The sequence below is a fragment of the Odontesthes bonariensis genome, chromosome 22, assembly GCF_027942865.1.
Source record: "Odontesthes bonariensis isolate fOdoBon6 chromosome 22, fOdoBon6.hap1, whole genome shotgun sequence".
NCBI lineage: Eukaryota > Metazoa > Chordata > Actinopteri > Atheriniformes > Atherinopsidae > Odontesthes > Odontesthes bonariensis.
Window position 1 is genome coordinate 559291 of NC_134527.1, and position 19633 is coordinate 578923.

General features: G+C 47.7%; 1 protein-coding gene across 1 annotated transcript; it reads left to right on the forward strand.

Annotated features, from left to right (window-relative positions):
* The first annotated feature begins 4973 nt into the window (after positions 1-4973).
* On the forward strand, positions 4974-19393 carry hsdl2 (hydroxysteroid dehydrogenase like 2). The gene is made up of 11 exons (XM_075455982.1): positions 4974-5108; positions 6941-7104; positions 12103-12201; positions 12340-12454; positions 12984-13087; positions 13158-13256; positions 13338-13532; positions 14223-14294; positions 15323-15469; positions 18657-18785; positions 18881-19393. The coding sequence occupies exons 1-11, from the start codon at positions 5092-5094 to the stop codon at positions 18994-18996; spliced, it is 1257 nt and encodes a 418-aa protein (XP_075312097.1). The 5' UTR covers positions 4974-5091; the 3' UTR covers positions 18997-19393.
* The last annotated feature ends 240 nt before the right edge of the window (positions 19394-19633 follow it).

Here is a 19633-nt window from a genome sequence, read left to right on the forward strand (position 1 = left end):
CGGAGCCCGTCCCAACGGGCCGGAGCCCGTCCCAACGGGGCCGGAGCCCGTCCCAGCGGGGCCGGAGCCCATCCCAACGGGCCGGAGCCCATCCCAACGGGCCGGAGCCCATCCCAACGGGGCCGGAGCCCGTCCCAGCGGGGCCGGAGCCCATCCCAACGGGCCGGAGCTCGTCCCAACGGGGCCGGAGCCCGTCCCAGCGGGGCCGGAGCCCATCCCAGCGGGGCCGGAGCCCGTCCCAGCGGGGCCGGAGCCCATCCCAACGGGCCGGAGCTCGTCCCAGCGGGGCCGGAGCCCGTCCCAGCGGGGCCGGAGCCCATCCCAGCGGGGCCGGAGCCCATCCCAACGGGCCGGAGCTCGTCCCAGCGGGGCCGGAGCCCATCCCAGCGGGGCCGGAGCCCATCCCAACGGGCCGGAGCTCGTCCCAACGGGGCCGGAGCCCGTCCCAGCGGGGCCGGAGCCCATCCCAGCGGGGCCGGAGCCCGTCCCAACGGGCCGGAGCTCGTCCCAGCGGGGCCGGAGCCCATCCCAGCGGGGCCGGAGCCCGTCCCAGCGGGGCCGGAGCCCGTCCCAGCGGGGCCGGAGCCCGTCCCAGCGGGGCCGGAGCCCGTCCCAACGGGCCGGAGCCCGTCCCAGCGGGGCCGGAGCCCATCCCAACGGGGCCGGAGCCCGTCCCAGCGGGGCCGGAGCCCATCCCAACGGGCCGGAGCCCATCCCAACGGGGCCGGAGCCCGTCCCAGCGGGGCCGGAGCCCATCCCAACGGGCCGGAGCCCATCCCAACGGGGCCGGAGCCCGTCCCAGCGGGGCCGGAGCTCGTCCCAGCGGGTCCGGAGCTCATCCCAGCGGGGCCGGAGCCCATCCCAACGGGCCGGAGCCCATCCCAACGGGCCAGAGCTCGTCCCAGCGGTCCGGAGCCCGTCCCAACGGGCCGGAGCCCATCCCAACGGGCCGGAGCCCATCCCAGCCGTCGGTCTGCTGGCCGGAGCCCATCCCAGCGGGTCCCGAGGACCGTGGTCCCTAGTTCCCGAGGGCCGTGGTACCCAGTTCCCGAGGGCCGTGGTCCCCAGTTCCCGGGGGCCGTGGTCCCCAGTTCCCGAGGGCCGTGGTCCCTAGTTCCCGAGGGCCGTGGTCCCCAGTTCCCGGGGGCCGTGGTCCCCAGTTCCCGAGGGCCGTGGTCCCCAGTTCCCGGGGGCCGTGGTCCCCAGTTCCCGAGGGCCGTGGTCCCCAGTTCCCGAGGGCTCTGCGCTGTTTGCTCACGACAATTTTCACAAAAATAAAAGTAGCAGAACGTGGAACACAAGCGACAAACGAGGGAAGCCGTTTGGGTGGAAACACCAACAACAAAAAGAACAAACAAACAAACAAGCGGAGGGGGAGAGGCTCGCGCAGGTGCGGCTCAGTCACCAAGGAAACGGAGGGAGGAAAAACGGCGGCAGGAACGAACGTGCGCGAGGGGTTCAGGAGAGGTTCGGGAGGTTGTCTCGCGCTCACCCGTCCATGGTCCGCGCGGAGGAAACAGCCACAGGGGAAGAGTTGTTGTGGTCCGCGAGACTCCGCTGCCACCACGGAGAATGGCGAGCTCACTTCCTGTTTGATGACGTCACGATACAACATGGCGGGGGGACACACCTCAGATGTAATCAGAAAAGGAAGATTTAAAAAAAAAAAAAAAAGGAAAGGAAAACAATTACATGACATAAAGTGATAATAAAACTGGATGGATTTTACATAAAAAGATCAAAATTAAAAAAATCTGAAGGGTTGTGGTTCCCTAGTTCCCGAGGGCCTTGGTCCCCAGTTCCCGAGGGTTGTGGTTCCCCAGTTCCCGAGGGCCTTGGTCCCCAGTTCCCGAGGGTTGTGGTTCCCTAGTTCCCGAGGGCCTTGGTCCCCAGTTCCCGAGGGTTGTGGTTCCCCAGTTCCCGAGGGCCTTGGTCCCCAGTTCCCGATGGTTGTGGTTCCCTAGTTCCCGAGGGCCTTGGTCCCCAGTTCCCGAGGGTTGTGGTTCCCTAGTTCCCCAGGGCCTTGTTCCCCAGTTCCCGAGGGTTGTGGTTCCCTAGTTCCCGAGGGCCGTGGTCCCCAGTTCCCGAGGGTTGTGGTTCCCTAGTTCCCGAGGGCCGTGGTCCCCAGTTCCCGAGGGTTGTGGTTCCCTAGTTCCCCAGGGCCTTGGTCCCCAGTTCCCGAGGGCCTTGGTCCCCAGTTCCCGAGGGTTGTGGTTCCCCAGTTCCCGAGGGTTGTGGTTCCCTAGTTCCCGAGGGCCTTGGTCCCCAGTTCCCGAGGGTTGTGGTTCCCCAGTTCCCGAGGGTTGTGGTTCCCCAGTTCCCGAGGGTTGTGGTTCCCCAGTTCCCGAGGGCCGTGGTTCCCCAGTTCCCGAGGGTTGTGGTCCCCAGTTCCCGAGGGTTGTGGTCCCCAGTTCCCGAGGGTTGTGGTTCCAGAGTTCCCGAGGGCCGTGGTCCCCAGTTCCCGAGGGTTGTGGTTCCCTAGTTCCCGAGGGTTGTGGTTCCCTAGTTCCAGAGGGCCGTGGTTCCCTAGTTCCAGAGGGCCGTGGTTCCCTAGTTCCCGAGGGCCCTGGTCCTCTAGTTCCCGAGGGCCGTGGTCCTCTAGTTCCCGAGGGCCGTGGTCCTCTAGTTCCCGAGGGCCGTGGTCCCCAGTTCCCGAGGGTTGTGGTCCTCTAGTTCCCGAGGGTTGTGGTCCTCTAGTTCCCGAGGGTTGTGGTTCCCCAGTTCCCGAGGGTTGTGGTTCCTCTAGTTCCCGAGGGTTGTGGTTCCTCTAGTTCCCGAGGGTTGTGGTTCCCTAGTTCCCGAGGGCCTTCGTCCCCAGTTCCCGAGGGTTGTGGTTCCCTAGTTCCCGAGGGCCTTCGTCCCCAGTTCCCGAGGGTTGTGGTTCCCTAGTTCCCGAGGGTTGTGGTTCCCCAGTTCCCGAGGGTTGTGGTTCCCCAGTTCCCGAGGGTTGTGGTTCCCGAAGGTTGTGGTTCCCTAGTTCCCGAGGGCCCTGGTCCCCAGTTCCCGAGGGCCGCGGTACCCATGCCCTAATAAGTCCAAGGTTAGACTGTTGAAATGCACCTTTATGTCGGCGTCTCCCAGTCTTCTCTCAGTCGCCTTCAGCTGGTGCAGAACGCTGCTGCCGTCTTTTAATAATAATAACAATAATAATAACTTGGACTTATATAGCGCCTTTCAAGGTACCCAAGGTCGCTTTAACAAAAGAAAAGAAGGGGGAAGGGTAGGGCCGGGGGGTTTAAGAAGAGTAGGACATGGAGAAGAGATGTGTTTTTAGATTATTTTTGAACTGTAGCAGAGAGGGGCAGAACGGATGTGAAGTGGCAGATTGTTCCATAGGGTAGAGGCAGCTGAACAGAAGGCCCTATCTCCATATGTTTTCAGTCTGGTACGAGGAAGAGAAAGTAGGTCCTCGTCTGAGGAGCGCAGAAGCCGCGACTGGGAGTAGAGGTGGAGGAGATCAGAGATTTGTAGGTCAAGAGAAGGATTTTATAGGTGATGCTGCTTTGACTGGAAGCCAGAGAAGTTGCTTTAGGATGGGGGTGATGTGCTGCCAGGGCTTGGTGTGAGTTAGCACCCTGGCAGCTGAGTTTTGGACATACTGCAACCTGTCAGGGGCCTCACTGGGTAGCCCAGACAGGACACCGCTGCAGTAGTCCAGGCGGGAGGAGATAAATGAGTGGATGAGGGTCTCTGTTACTGAGTCAGATAATGAGGGCCGGAATCTTGAGATGTTTCTGAGGTGAAAAAAGCCAGATTTGGTGATACTCTTGATGTGGGACCGAAATGAGAGAGTGGAGTCCAGGATGACACCCAGGTTCCGTACCTCTGGTGATGGAGAGATGGAGCAGCCATCTCCAGGGCCAGATCAGCAACCTTCTTCAGCAGGGGGGCCGGGGCCACCACCATGAGCTGCTGTTGAGTTTGAGGAGGTCAGAGGTCAACCCAGCTTTAATTTGCTGCAGGCAGTTGTTGAGTTGTGTGGGTGGGAGCTGAGAGGAGGGGTTGTGCTGATGTACATCTGGGTGTCATCAGCATAGCAGTGAAAACTGAGTCCATGGTTTCGGATAATTTGCCCTAGGGGGAAAAGAAGGGGACCCAGGACAGACCCCTGGGGGACGCCATGGTTAACTGCTGCAGTGATAGAGTTAGAACCTTTCAGAGTGATGTTTTGACAACAACAGTTTAAAACCTGCTTATTTAGGATGGCTTTAATACCCAGTAGTATGATGACACTTTTATCTGATTTTATCTTATTCGATTTTGTTGTATTTTCATTGCTTTCACTGTTCTTTTATTGTTTTTATTTACTTTATTAATTGCCTGCTGTAAAGCACTTTGGTACACCGTAAGGATCGTCTGTAAAGGGCTGCAGAAATAAAATACATTTATATTTACAAATGGATTCATTTAAATAAAGCTGCAACCAGCAATCGATTCATTTTTAGATTTTTATTCGATTTGTTTACTCGTTTGGTCTAAAGATTGTTTTTTTAAAGATCAGTTATTTTCTGAGATGACAACGTTGAATTCTTTAGTTTGGATCAAAAGTCTAAAACAGATTTTAAGCAGCAGATTTTCACCTTTTAGAGGCTGGAAGCAGAAATATTTGATGGATTTGTTTCATCGTTTTCCTCACTGAATGCATTGCTTTTAATCCCCAGCAGTATGATGACACTTTTATCTTGTTTCATTTTGTTGTATTTTGTTGCTTTTACTGTTATTTTATTGTTTTTTTTGTTTGTTTGTTTTTACTTCTTCTTCTCTTTATTTATCACCATTTATCACAAATAAAGTACATTTACATTTACATCTGAACACTCTGGACCTTCAGAAGTTGTACTTTTATTGAACTTTATGTCACATTTATTGGACTGAGATCCTAAAAATCTGTGTTCCCTGTGTACAGATTAAAGATTTAATCGTTTTGACGTTTCTTCGACCCTTCGGGCTCTTTGACTGCGGACCGGAAGTGCTTGGTGGTGAACTTCCGGTCCGGAGGCTTCTGTTAAAGTAGGTGAAAGGTGGTGAAGACGACCTGCTGCACAGACTGTGACTGCCGTCTGCTCCTGTTGACTCTCACCTGAAGCCACGATGCTGCAGAACACGGGGTGAGTTCGCTCCCACATTCAGAACTTCTGCCACACAGACGGGCAGTTAAAGCCCGAGCTGCAGCCTGCGGTGCGGGCAGACGGTGCTGCATAAAGGGCACATTTCACCCAATATTACGATCTGATTTAAGATTTTACTGCAGCCGAAATCTGAAGGGAAGCTTTCTGTTTTGGAAGCCGTGTTTGTTTTTTATCCTGCATCCACTGCCGTTTGACCTCTGAGCAAGGGAGTTTAAAAGAGTCGGAATTTCAATGGGAGCTTTGTGACGGCGGCTCTTCTTCGCGTCATTGTGTTTGTTAGCTTGTTAGCTCACTGGCTAACAGAGTATCAAAACTTTAGTCGAATAGATTATTGATCGGGTTTGATCTGCTTTATTTAAATAGAATAAAAACATCTTTAAAAACCCGAGACACGTCAGACAGGAAGAGCACCTTCAAAATAAAAGCTTGTGATATAAGTGTCTGCGCGGAGGCTTTTATGATGAAAATTAACCAGAAGTGTCTTAACATTAAACGGATTTCAAACTTACACAATACAATTTTAAAAAAAAAGAAGAAAAAAAAGCAAACCTCAAAGAAATAAACGATTTTAAATAAACAATAAATTTATCAATGAATAAATACTTAACCCTAATAGATAGATAAGTACTTTATTCATCCCAATTTGGGAAATTGTTGTGTTGCAGCAGCATATAGTAAAAGATATGTAAACAATTAAAGTAAAAACAAGCAAATAGAATAGAATAAAATAAAATAAAAATAGTGAATAAACAGGGGTGTACTTTCTCCTCTAATTTCACACTGTAAATAGTGATACTCATCATATTTGGTCCAGTTGTGTATTTTTGAATATTTTTTTCGAATTTGAAACACACATCATATACAATGCAATTTTTCATTGTGTTCATTCTGAAAAGGGACATTTTTAAAACGACCTAAAAACATCATTAATATTTTTTTTCATAAATCTTTTATTCCACTTCAGTTCTGATCATAACCACCAAGTTTTCAATTATTAAAAAAAAAAAATAACCCTTTAAATACTTGTGTATATGAGGTAAACACCAATTTCTGTTAAAAAACACACACAAAAACTGCTGTATTTTCAATGTATTTAATGCAAAGTGAAATATTCTATGGGGGATTATTAGGTCTGGGATATGTCATTGATGAGCTACAACATCAGTTTTATCAGCTTTTTAGTTTTTCTGCAGCGGCAGATTACAGAAACTGCTTTGTTTTACAGAAAAGGTCGTTTTAAAAGGGGACTAAAATGTCCCTTTTCAGAAATTAAGGAGTTTTTTTTTAAATCAGACATAGCAAAAAATTAAAAAATCCATAAAAATCAATGTTGTTGCTGATCATTGACATATCCCAGACCATAATTAACCCCGCTCAACAATTCCACTTTGCATTCCATATTTTGAAAATATCTTTTTTGTGAGTTTTTTTTTTTACAGAAATTGGCATTTACATGATATAAACCAGTATTTAAAGGGTTACATTTTTGCAAATAATTGAAAACTTTGTAGTTATGATCAGAACTGAAGTGGAATAAATGATCTACAAAAAAAAGCGGAAAAAAATATGAACATATGATGTTTTTAGGTCGTTTTTAAAAGGGGACAAAAACGTCCCTTTTCAGAAATGAAGTTGTGTTTTAAATGAGGGTTAAAGTTACATAAAAGCTGAATTAAATTTAAACACTGTGACGTTTACTTGGTGTGTTTTTGTCAAAACCTTAAATATAGAATTCAACCGCTGGTCGTCTGTATCAGTTCCACCCTGCCTACTTTTATGTTCTTCTTTTTTTTGCCATGTTCACGTCTCAGGAAGCTCGCCGGCTGCACGCTCTTCATCACCGGAGCGAGTCGAGGCATCGGTAAAGCCATCGCGCTGAAAGCTGCCAGAGATGGAGCCAACATCGTGATCGCAGCCAAAACGGCCGAACCCCACCCCAAGCTGCCCGGGACCATCTTCACCGCCGCGGAGGAGGGTGAGCCGGCGTGCTTTCTGCTTAGTTTTTAATGTCAGGATCCGAAAATAAACCCACCGTACAGTTCACAGAAAGCCTTCCTGTTTCATGTCTCAGTCTGCACTAACAGGCTAACAGGAAGCGTTTGGCCGTTAGCTCACGCAGCTAACAGGAAGCGTTTGGCCGTTAGCTCACGCAGCTAATAGGAAGCGTTTGGTCGTTAGCTCACGCAGCTAACAGGAAGCGTTTGGCCGTTAGCTCACGCAGCTAACAGGAAGCGTTTGGCCGTTAGCTCACGCAGCTAATAGGAAGCGTTTGGTCGTTAGCTCACGCAGCTAACAGGAAGCGTTTGGCCGTTAGCTCACGCAGCTAACAGGAAGCGTTTGGCCGTTAGCTCACGCAGCTAACAGGAAGCGTTTGGCCGTTAGCTCACGCAGCTAACAGGAAGCGTTTGGCCGTTGGCTCACGCAGCTAACAGGAAGCGTTTGGCCGTTGGCCCACGCAGCTAACAGGAAGCGTTTGGCTGTTAGCTCACGCAGCTAACAGGAAGCGTTTGGCCGTTGGCCCACGCAGCTAACAGGAAGCGTTTGGCTGTTAGCTCACGCAGCTAACAGGAAGCGTTTGGCTGTTAGCTCACGCAGCTAACAGGAAGCGTTTGGCCGTTGGCCCACGCAGCTAACAGGAAGCGTTTGGCCGTTAGCTCACGCAGCTAACATGAAGCGTTTGGCCGTTGGCCCACGCAGCTAACAGGAAGCGTTTGGCCGTTAGCTCACGCAGCTAACAGGAAGCGTTTGGCCGTTGGCCCACGCAGCTAACAGGAAGCGTTTGGCCGTTGGCCCACGCAGCTAACAGGAAGCGTTTGGCCGTTAGCTCACGCAGCTAACAGGAAGCGTTTGGCCGTTAGCTCACGCAGCTAACAGGAAGCGTTTGGCCGTTGGCCCACGCAGCTAACAGGAAGCGTTTGGCCGTTAGCTCACGCAGCTAACAGGTAGTGTTTGGCCGTTGGCCCACGCAGCTAACAGGAAGCGTTTGGCTGTTAGCTCACGCAGCTAACAGGAAGCGTTTGGCCGTTGGCCCACGCAGCTAACAGGAAGCGTTTGGCTGTTAGCTCACGCAGCTAACAGGAAGCGTTTGGCCGTTGGCCCACGCAGCTAACAGGAACCGTTTGGCTGTTAGCTCACGCAGCTAACAGGAAGCGTTTGGCCGTTAGCTCACGCAGCTAACAGGAAGCGTTTGGCCGTTGGCCCACGCAGCTAACAGGAAGCGTTTGGCCGTTAGCTCACGCAGCTAACAGGTAGTGTTTGGCCGTTGGCCCACGCAGCTAACAGGAAGCGTTTGGCCGTTAGCTCACGCAGCTAACAGGTAGCGTTTCGCCATTGGCCCACGCAGCTGACAGTATAATTCAATTCAACTTTACTAATATAGCACATTAAAACTACCTCAGCTGACCAAAGTGCTTCACAATAGCAACTGCATCACAGATAAAATAGTTTCTAATGGAGATAACAATAAAAGCCAAGTTAAACTCCATTTCTTAGCCTCAGTTTCCTGCTTCCTCTGACTCAAACATCAGGGCATCATGTGTGACGGGGACCGGCAGATAATGGGAAACTGCTTCCTATCAGCAAAGGACAGAATGTTCCCCATTAAGATACATTTATCTGTCCCCGTCACCGTGTTCTAATCATTCACCCCCCCCAGGCGTAGGTGTTGGTCCATGATTCAGGCTCTGTGATCCCACAGACTATCAGATTATTCACCAAAAAGTTTGAGAATTATGCTTTTAAATCTTTGGTAAACTGAAGTATAATTACCAGCATTTCAAAGTTTTTACTGACAGTTACATCACGTTTATGCAGAGTCTGTATTTGCAGTGTTAAGTTGAGGTTCAGAGTTTGAGTTAACACCAAAGTTTAACCTTGTGTATCGCATGGCTGACACAGGGTGTGTTCTTAAATTATACTTCTGCTATTTATGCCTTCTACTACAAAAGGGTCGGCCAGCCAAGGTCACGAGACATTCCCGTCGTTCCCTCGTCTCACTTCCTACCTTAGAGGAGCACAAAGTCATTAATCGTCTTTGTTTAGTAAATTAGAGCGAGGAGGCCAGCACACAGTGACATTTGACCCGTAAACATCCTAAAACAGAGGCTGTGTTCCACACCACATACTACATACCACATACTGCATACTACATACTGCATACTACATACTACATACTACATACTGCATTCTACATACTGCATACTACATACTGCATTCTACATACTGCATACTACATACTGCATACTACATACTGCATACTACATACTGCATTCTACATACTGCATTCTACATACTGCATACTGCATACTACATACTGCATACTACATACTGCATTCTACATACTGCATTCTACATACTGCATACTGCATACTACATTCTACATGCTACATACTGCATGCTACATACTGCATACTACATACTGCATACTACATACTGCATTCTACATACTGCATTCTACATACTGCATACTGCATACTACATACTGCATACTACATACTGCATACTACATACTGCATACTACATACTGCATTCTACATACTGCATTCTACATACTGCATACTGCATACTACATTCTACATGCTACATACTGCATGCTACATAGTACATACTGCATTCTACATACTGCATACTGCATACTACATTCTACATTCTACATGCTACATACTGCATGCTACATACTGCATTCTACATACTGCATACTGCATTCTACATACTGCATTCTACATACTGCATACTACATACTACATACTGCATACTACATACTGCATTCTACATACTGCATTCTACATACTGCATACTACATACTACATACTGCATACTACATACTGCATTCTACATACTGCATACTGCATTCTACATACTGCATTCTACATACTGCATACTACATACTACATACTGCATTCTACATACTGCATACTACATACTACATGCTACATACTACATACTGCATACTGCATACTACATACTGCATACTGCATACTGCATACTACATACTGCATACTACATTCTACATTCTACATTCTACATGCTGCATGCTACATACTGCATTCTGCATACTGCATTCTACATACTGCATACTACATACTGCATTCTACATACTACATACTGCATACTACATACTGCATTCTACATACTACATACTACATACTGCATACTACATACTGCATACTACATCAAATCAAATTTATTTATATAGCACATTTCATGTACAAACAACTCAAAGTGCTTTACATAAAATAAAAGCATTGCAGCAGGGAGTGGGAGAAGCATTAAAATACAGAAAGAATATAAAGAGAAACAAATAAAATTATTAAAATTAATTTAAAAACAAGCAACAGTCAAGATAAGTTGAAAGATATCGTGCAGATTTCATGCATAGACACATGAGAACAGAAATGTCTTTAACCTGGATTTAAAAATGTCTCCATACATACTGCATACTACATCACCGTCGTGGTGAAGAAGGCCAAGCTCTCGATTTACCGGTCAATCTATGTTCCTACCCTCACCTATGGTCACGAGCTGTGGGTAGGGACCGAAAGAACGAGATCCTACCCTCACCTGTGGTCACGAGCTGTGGGTAGTGACCGAAAGAACGAGATCCTACCCTCACCTGTGGTCACGAGCTGTGGGTAGTGACCGAAAGAACGAGATCCTACCCTCACCTGTGGTCACGAGCTGTGGGTAGTGACCGAAAGAACGAGATCCTACCCTCACCTATGGTCACGAGCTGTGGGTAGGGACCGAAAGAACGAGATCCTACCCTCACCTATGGTCACGAGCTGTGGGTAGGGACCGAAAGAACGAGATCCTACCCTCACCTATGGTCAGGAGCTGTGGGTAGGGACCGAAAGAACGAGATCCTACCCTCACCTATGGTCACGAGCTGTGGGTAGGGACCGAAAGAACGAGATCCTACCCTCACCTATGGTCAGGAGCTGTGGGTAGGGACCGAAAGAACGAGATCCTACCCTCACCTATGGTCAGGAGCTGTGGGTAGGGACCGAAAGAACGAGATCCTACCCTCACCTATGGTCACGAGCTGTGGGTAGGGACCGAAAGAACGAGATCCTACCCTCACCTATGGTCACGAGCTGTGGGTAGGGACCGAGAGAACGAGATCCTACCCTCACCTATGGTCACGAGCTGTAGGTAGGGACCGAAAGAACGAGATCGTGGATACAAGCGGCCGAAATGAGTTTCCTCCGCAGGGTGTCTGGGCTCTCCCTTAGAGATAGGGTGAGAAGCTCGGTCATCCGGGAGGGGCTCGGAGTAGAACCGCTGCTCCTCCGCATCCAGAGGAGTCAGATGAGGTGGCTCGGGCATCTGGTTAGGATGCCTCCTGGGGCATCTGGTAAGGATGCCTCCTGGGGCATCTGGTTAGGATGCCTCCTGGGGCATCTGGTTAGGATGCCTCCTGGGGCATCTGGTTAGGAGGCCTCCTGGGGCATCTGGTTAGGACGCCTCCTGGGGCATCTGGTTAGGACGCCTCCTGGGGCATCTGGTTAGGACGCCTCCTGGGGCATCTGGTTAGGACGCCTCCTGGGGCATCTGGTTAGGATGCCTCCTGGGGCATCTGGTTAGGACGCCTCCTGGGGCACCTGGTTAGGACATTTTCAGGTGAGAAAGTAGTCGTTTAGATCCCCAACGTGTTGAAAACCTGACAAAATACCGGCTGTTTACAATTTTGTTCCCACGAATTCGGCGCTACTAAAGCTAGCCGCAGTGAGCAACGCACTTCCTGTTATTTTCACAAAATAAAATACCCGTTGCCTTTTATCATAGGGAAAGCCATTACCATACAATTGGTGCTTTTGTTTTGAAAACAGGAAGTGAACCTACCCTCGTTGTAGCTAGCTTGAAACTGCCGTTTTGACAGGAAATGGCGATCGGCGACGTCACGTTACGTTGCATCTTGGGTAGTATGAGTAGTAACCTCATGATGCATACCCATTAACCGGTTATTGTGTTGCAGTGGAGGCGGCGGGTGGGAAAGCGTTGCCGTGTGTTGTGGACATTCGAGATGAGCAGCAGATCGGAGCAGCCGTTCAGAAAGCTGTGGACACCTTCGGAGGTAAATTTCTTTGTCTTCTTTTCCACCAGCCTGAGGTCATGTGACCCCTGTTCTCTCACTGGTTCAGAGGTTGTGTTGCCGTGCAAACTGTTCTGCCCCAGCGGTGACATCACCACACTTCCTGTGTGTGATTGGCAGGTATTGACATCCTAGTGAACAATGCCAGCGCCATCAATCTGACGGGGACTCTGGAGACGCCGATGAAGAAGGTGGACCTGATGCTGGGAATCAACCTGAGAGGAACATACCTGACGTACGACGCTGACAACATGCCTGTTACTGAACACTTTAACACGGGCTAACGGACTGAAGTTAACCGGTTAATGCTAACGGACTGGGGTTAACCGGTTAATGGTAATGGACTGGGGTTAACCTGTTAATGGTAACGGACTGGGGTTAACCGGTTAATGGTAACGGACTGGGGTTAACCGGTTAATGGTAACGGACTGGGGTTAACCTGTTAATGCTAACGAACTGGGGTTAACCGGTTAATGGTAACGGACTGGGGTTAACCGGTTAATGGTAACGGACTGGGGTTAACCGGTTAATGGTAACGGACTGGGGTTAACCGGTTAATGGTAACGGACTGGGGTTAACCTGTTAATGCTAACGAACTGGGGTTAACCGGTTAATGGTAAAGGACTGGGGTTAACCGGTTAATGGTAACGGACTGGGGTTAACCTGTTAATGCTAACTGGCTACTAGACTGCAGTTAACTGGTTAATGCTAACGGGCTGGGGTTAACCGGTTAATGCTAACGTGTTAACAAGTGTTTGCCCTAGGTCGAAGCTGGTCATCCCTCACCTGCTGAAGAGTCGCAGCCCTCACATCCTGAACCTGTCGCCCCCACTTAACCTCAACCCCATCTGGTTCAAGAACCACACAGGTAACCATAGCAACCATGTGACACCCCTGCCCCCCCGTGCATCAGTAACACGTCTCATTTGTGTTGTCAGCGTACACGATGGCTAAATATGGCATGTCCATGTGTGTCCTGGGAATGGCTGAGGAATTCAGAGGTCAAATCGCCGTCAATGCCCTCTGGCCCAAAACAGGTCAGTGTCTAACAGTTAGCATGCTAACACACGCTTCTTCAACGCCATCATGCTAACCCTGACTGTGTTTTGTTATCGTAGCAATCCAGACTGCAGCCATGGACATGCTGGGCGGCGATGGCATCGGTAAACAGTGTCGCACTGCAGACATCATAGCCGACGCCGCCTACCTGATCCTGTCCAAACCCAAGGACTACACGGGCCACTTCCTGGTGGATGAGGATGTCCTGAGAGCTCAGGGAATGCAGGACTTCGAACCATACGCCGTGCAGCCAGGTGACCATGAACTACGCTGTCCTAATTTTAGCATGGATAGTTGTTTTGTGTTTCTCAAAGTCAGTGAAGGATGCTTTACGGGTCATGACACACTTTGTGCCTCTGATCCGATTCATTCACCGCCATATATCCAAGGACAATTACCCTGGCTCTACTCATTCTAATTCTAATTTAGCCAATTATCCGATCCTTTCAGAGCCATGTAACCGGTTAATGCTAACGGACTGCTAGACTGCAGTTAACCGGTTAATGCCATTAGTTCACCGCCATATATCCATGGAGAATTATCCTTGCTCTACTCATTCTTATTGTAATTTAGCCAATTATCCGATCCTTTCAGTGCCATGTGACCCCACTGAAGGATCCAATGTCAAGATCCCTTGAAAGAATAATGCTCCTAGTTTTTATTCTCGCTGTATTTGTTGTCCCCATGAAGTTATTAGCATCCTAATGTGTTCCTTCACAGGCCATCGAAGTATGAATTGTTAGCATAAATGGTTGTTAAGTAGCAGCAAAGCTATTAACCAGCCATGTGTGATCTATGGTGGTACCGTTGCTGTGGCCTCTGCCCACTTGTTGAGATATTTTCATTTGGTGGTTTCTGAATGTAATGAAGCACTTTTTGCTAGCCTTAGGGCTCAACTTTGGTTGAACATGTGGTACTCACGCTGGCGTCTGATTGGTCCACAGGTCACCCCTTGCTGCCGGACTTTTTCCTGGATGACGCGCCAGAGCAGCTGGCCGAACAGATGGAGCAGCATGGTAAGTAATAAGAGCAGGGACACGGCACAAGCTCTGTGACGTTTTAAAAGAAACATACACATATAATTACAAATAAAATGTGCCATTAGCTATTAATTCTGCATTTCGAAATTAAATTACGAACAAAACCCCAACAATGAACAACAAACAATACAAAATAGAACATTCAAAGTGACTTGGGTCCCTGTTTACCCGCCATAAATACCTCGATACTGAACCGATACCACGGCGAAAATCTAAAACAATCTGGAACAGAGATGAATAACGGCCCAGCTCGGTCTCATTTTGGTTTATTTTTCAGCAGCTTGCCCCTTTCCTGATTACAACAGAGCAAGTATGAGCACCATCATGCTACTACATGGTATATGCCCTTACACTGTGGTGGAGAAACGTACGCAGCTCTAAGAACGCAGCTCTAAGAACGCAGCTCTAAGAATGCAGCTCTATGAACGCAGCTCTAAGATCGCAGCTCTAGGAACGCAGCTCTAGGAACGCAGCTCTAGGAACGCAGCTCTAGGAACGCAGCTCTAGGAACGCAGCTCCAAGAACGCAGCTCTAGGAACGCAGCTCTAGGAACGCAGCTCCAAGAACGCAGCTCTAGGAACGCAGCTCTAGGAACGCAGCTCTAGGAACGCAGCTCTAGGAACGCAGCTCTAGGAACGCAGCTCTAAGAACGCAGCTCTAGGAACGCAGCTCTAGGAACGCAGCTCTAGGAACGCAGCTCTAGGAACGCAGCTCTAGGAACGCAGCTCTAGGAACGCAGCTCTAAGAACGCAGCTCTAGGAACGCAGCTCTAAGAACGCAGCTCTAGGAGCGCAGCTCTAGGGGCGGAGCTACCAACCACCATAATTAAAATATTGGCACAGCTACAGACTGCAGATGTTTGTACTTTGTATTCGATGTAAATGTTACAAACTAAGAATAATGTTGTAGTAAAAGTTTTAAAGAAGAACCTGTAGGAGGCCCTTCTGTCCTCATTGATGTTTGCTCCTTTGGAAAAATAAAACCTGTCTTTGCCTGGTTTCCAGGAGCAACCCCAGCCTTCAAACCACCATCATCGTCGGCCGCCCCCCCCTCCGCTGGACCAGTAGAAAGCACCTTTGACGTCATCAGAGCTGTTATTAACGAAGATGTCGTTAAGTCGACTCAGGGCATCTACAGATTTGACCTCTCAGGTAATAACAAAGATATACGTCCATATAAGGGCGTCCGTCCCGTTGGGGTGCACTTACTTAATGTTTCTGTCCTTATAAGGGGTTCACTTACATAATGTTTCTGTCCGTATAAGGGGTTCACTTACATAATGTTTCTGTCCTCATAAGGGGTTCACTTACATGTTTCTGTCCGTATAAGGGGTTCACTTACATAATGTTTCTGTCCGTATAAGGGGTTCACTTACATAATGTTTCTGTCCGTATAAGGGGTTCACTTACATAATGTTTCTGTCCTTATAAGGGGTTCACTTACTTAATGTTTCTGTTCTTATAAGGGGTTCACTTACATAATGTTTCTGTCCTTATAAGGGGTTCACTTACATAATGTTTCTGTCCGTATAAGGGGTTCACTTACATAATGTTTCTGTCCGTATAAGGGGTTCACTTACATAATGTTTCTGTCCGTATAAGGGGTTCACTTACATGTTTCTGTCCGTATAAGGGGTTCACTTACATAATGTTTCTGTCCGTATAAGGGGTTCACTTACATAATGTTTCTGTCCGTATAAGGGGTTCACTTACATAATGTTTCTGTCCGTATAAGGGGTTCACTTACATAATGTTTCTGTCCGTATAAGGGGTTCACTTACATGTTTCTGTCCGTATAAGGGGTTCACTTACATAATGTTTCTGTCCGTATAAGGGGTTCACTTACATGTTTCTGTCCGTATAAGGGGTTCACTTACATAATGTTTCTGTCCGTATAAGGGGTTCACTTACATAATGTTTCTGTCCGTATAAGGGGTTCACTTACATAATGTTTCTGTCCGTATAAGGGGTTCACTTACATAATGTTTCTGTCCTTATACGGGGTTCACTTAATGTTTCTGTCCGTATAAGGGGTTCACTTACATAATGTTTCTGTCCTTATAAGGGGTTCACTTACATAATGTTTCTGTCCTTATAAGGGGTTCACTTACATAATGTTTCTGTCCTTATAAGGGGTTCACTTACTTAATGTTTCTGTCCTTATAAGGGGTTCACTTAATGTTTCTGTCCTTATAAGGGGTTCACTTACATAATGTTTCTGTCCTTATAAGGGGTTCACTTACATAATGTTTCTGTCCTTATAAGGGGTTCACTTACATAATGTTTCTGTCCTTATAAGTGGTTCACTTAATGTTTCTGTCCGTATAAGGGGTTCACTTACATGTTTCTGTCCTTATAAGGGGTTCACTTACATAATGTTTCTGTCCGTATAAGGGGTTCACTTACTTAATGTTTCTGTCCTTATAAGTGGTTCACTTAATGTTTCTGTCCTTATAAGGGGTTCACTTACATGTTTCTGTCCGTATAAGGGGTTCACTTACATAATGTTTCTGTCCTTATAAGGGGTTCACTTACATAATGTTTCTGTCCTTATAAGGGGTTCACTTACTTAATGTTTCTGTCCTTATAAGGGCGTCTGTCCCGTAGGGGTTCACTTACTTAATGTTTCTTTCCGTATAAGGGGTTCACTTACTTAATGTTTCTGTCCTTATAAGGGGTTCACTTACATGTTTCTGTCCGTATAAGGGGTTCACTTACATAATGTTTCTGTCCGTATAAGGGGTTCACTTACATAATGTTTCTGTCCGTATAAGGGGTTCACTTACATAATGTTTCTGTCCTTATAAGGGGTTCACTTAATGTTTCTGTCCGTATAAGGGGTTCACTTACATAATGTTTCTGTCCTTATAAGGGGTTCACTTACATAATGTTTCTGTCCTTATAAGGGGTTCACTTACATAATGTTTCTGTCCTTATAAGGGGTTCACTTACTTAATGTTTCTGTCCTTATAAGGGGTTCACTTAATGTTTCTGTCCTTATAAGGGGTTCACTTACATAATGTTTCTGTCCTTATAAGGGGTTCACTTACATAATGTTTCTGTCCTTATAAGGGGTTCACTTACATAATGTTTCTGTCCTTATAAGTGGTTCACTTAATGTTTCTGTCCGTATAAGGGGTTCACTTACATGTTTCTGTCCTTATAAGGGGTTCACTTACATAATGTTTCTGTCCGTATAAGGGGTTCACTTACTTAATGTTTCTGTCCTTATAAGTGGTTCACTTAATGTTTCTGTCCTTATAAGGGGTTCACTTACATGTTTCTGTCCGTATAAGGGGTTCACTTACATAATGTTTCTGTCCTTATAAGGGGTTCACTTACATAATGTTTCTGTCCTTATAAGGGGTTCACTTACTTAATGTTTCTGTCCTTATAAGGGCGTCTGTCCCGTAGGGGTTCACTTACTTAATGTTTCTTTCCGTATAAGGGGTTCACTTACTTAATGTTTCTGTCCTTATAAGGGCGTCTGTCCCGTAGGGGTTCACTTACTTAATGTTTCTGTCCTTATTAGGGGTTCACTTACATAATGTTTCTGTCCTTATAAGGGCGTCTGTCCCGTAGGGGTTCACTTACTTAATGTTTCTGTCCGAATAAGGGGTTCACTTACATAATGTTTCTGTCCTTATAAGGGCGTCTGTCCCGTAGGGGTTCACTTACTTAATGTTTCTGTCCTTATTAGGGGTTCACTTACTTAATGTTTCTGTCCTTATAAGGGCGTCTGTCCCGTAGGGGTTCACTTACTTAATGTTTCTGTCCTTATTAGGGGTTCACTTACATAATGTTTCTGTCCGTATAAGGGGTTCACTTACTTAATGTTTCTGTCCTTATTAGGGCGTCTGTCCCGTATAAGGGGTTCACTTACATAATGTTTCTGTCCTTATAAGGGCGTCTGTCCCGTAGGGGTTCACTTACTTAATGTTTCTGTCCTTATTCGGGGTTCACTTACATAATGTTTCTGTCCGTATAAGGGGTTCACTTACATAATGTTTCTGTCCTTATAAGGGCGTCTGTCCCGTAGGGGTTCACTTACATAATGTTTCTGTCCTTATAAGGGCGTCTGTCCCGTAGGGGTTCACTTGCTTAATGTTTCTGTCCTTATTAGGGGTTCACTTACTTAATGTTTCTGTCCTTATAAGGGCATCTGTCCCGTAGGGGTTCACTTACTTAATGTTTCTGTCCTTATTAGGGGTTCACTTAATGTTTCTGTCCGTATAAGGGGTTCACTTACTTAATGTTTCGGTCCGTATAAAGGGTTCACTTACATAATGTTTCTGTCCGTATAAGGGGTTCACTTACTTTATGTTTCTGTCCTTATTAGGGGAGCACGCAGGCGTTTGGTTCCTGGACTTGAAGAGCGGGTCGGGCACTGCGGGTAAAGGCGAGCCTCCCGTCAAAGCAGACGTTGTCATGACGATGACCTCTAGTGACTTCGGCAAGATGTTTTCAGGTGAGTGTCACCATGGCAACGATGCAAGCTAACTGTAGGCTAATGCTACCGTGGTGAATGATGTTACCATGGTAACCGTGGTGTGCCGTTTCCAGGGAAGCTGAAGCCCACCCTGGCCTTCATGTCGGGGAAGCTTCGGATCAAAGGCGACATGACGCTCGCCATCAAACTGGAGAAACTGATGGGCCGCATGAGCAAGGCCAAGCTGTGATGCTGAAGCTCCGCCCACAGGCCGCTGAAGCTCCGCCCACAGGCCACTGGCCACGCCTTCAAATGTTCGTTGCTGTACATGTTGCCTTAATAACTACACGTTCAGACGTGAATAAAACTTCTTCTGATATTGAATGTGTGCCGTAATCATGACGTCACTTCAGGTGACCTTCAGTTGACCTTCAGTTGACCTTCAGGTGACCTTCAGGTGACCTTCAGGTGACCCCATGAAGTGCACCTGATGCTGAGGCCTCGGATCCGGTCCGGATCAGCTGGTGTTGAACATAAAATCATGTGATGTTTTTTTAGAAGATTTTCAGTTTTTGTCACTAATGACGGTGAACAGTGATGTTAGTTTTCTGTCACCATGGTAACGATGAATAAACAGGTTTATTTCATGGTGGCTCAGGTGTTTCTGTAACGGTCACAGCTGAGGTCAACAGCAGGTGTTAAACTCCTTCTTCCTGTTCCTGGGAGCATATATCAGGGCGTCTGAGGTGTAAAACTCCTTCTTCCTGTTCCTGGGAGCATATATCAGGGCGTCTGAGGTGTAAAACTCCTTCTTCCTGTTCCTGGGAGCGTATATCAGGGCGTCTGAGGTGTAAAACTCCTTCTTCCTGTTCCTGGGAGCATATATC

What these genes read in the sequence shown, in the direction of transcription:
- hsdl2 (XM_075455982.1), top strand. An exon ending in CTTCACCGCCGCGGAGGAGG is followed by an intron (nt 7,105 to 12,102) that starts GTGAGCCGGCGT and finishes ATTGTGTTGCAG; the next exon opens with TGGAGGCGGCGGGTGGGAAA. An exon ending in AGCTGTGGACACCTTCGGAG is followed by an intron (nt 12,202 to 12,339) that starts GTAAATTTCTTT and finishes TGTGATTGGCAG; the next exon opens with GTATTGACATCCTAGTGAAC.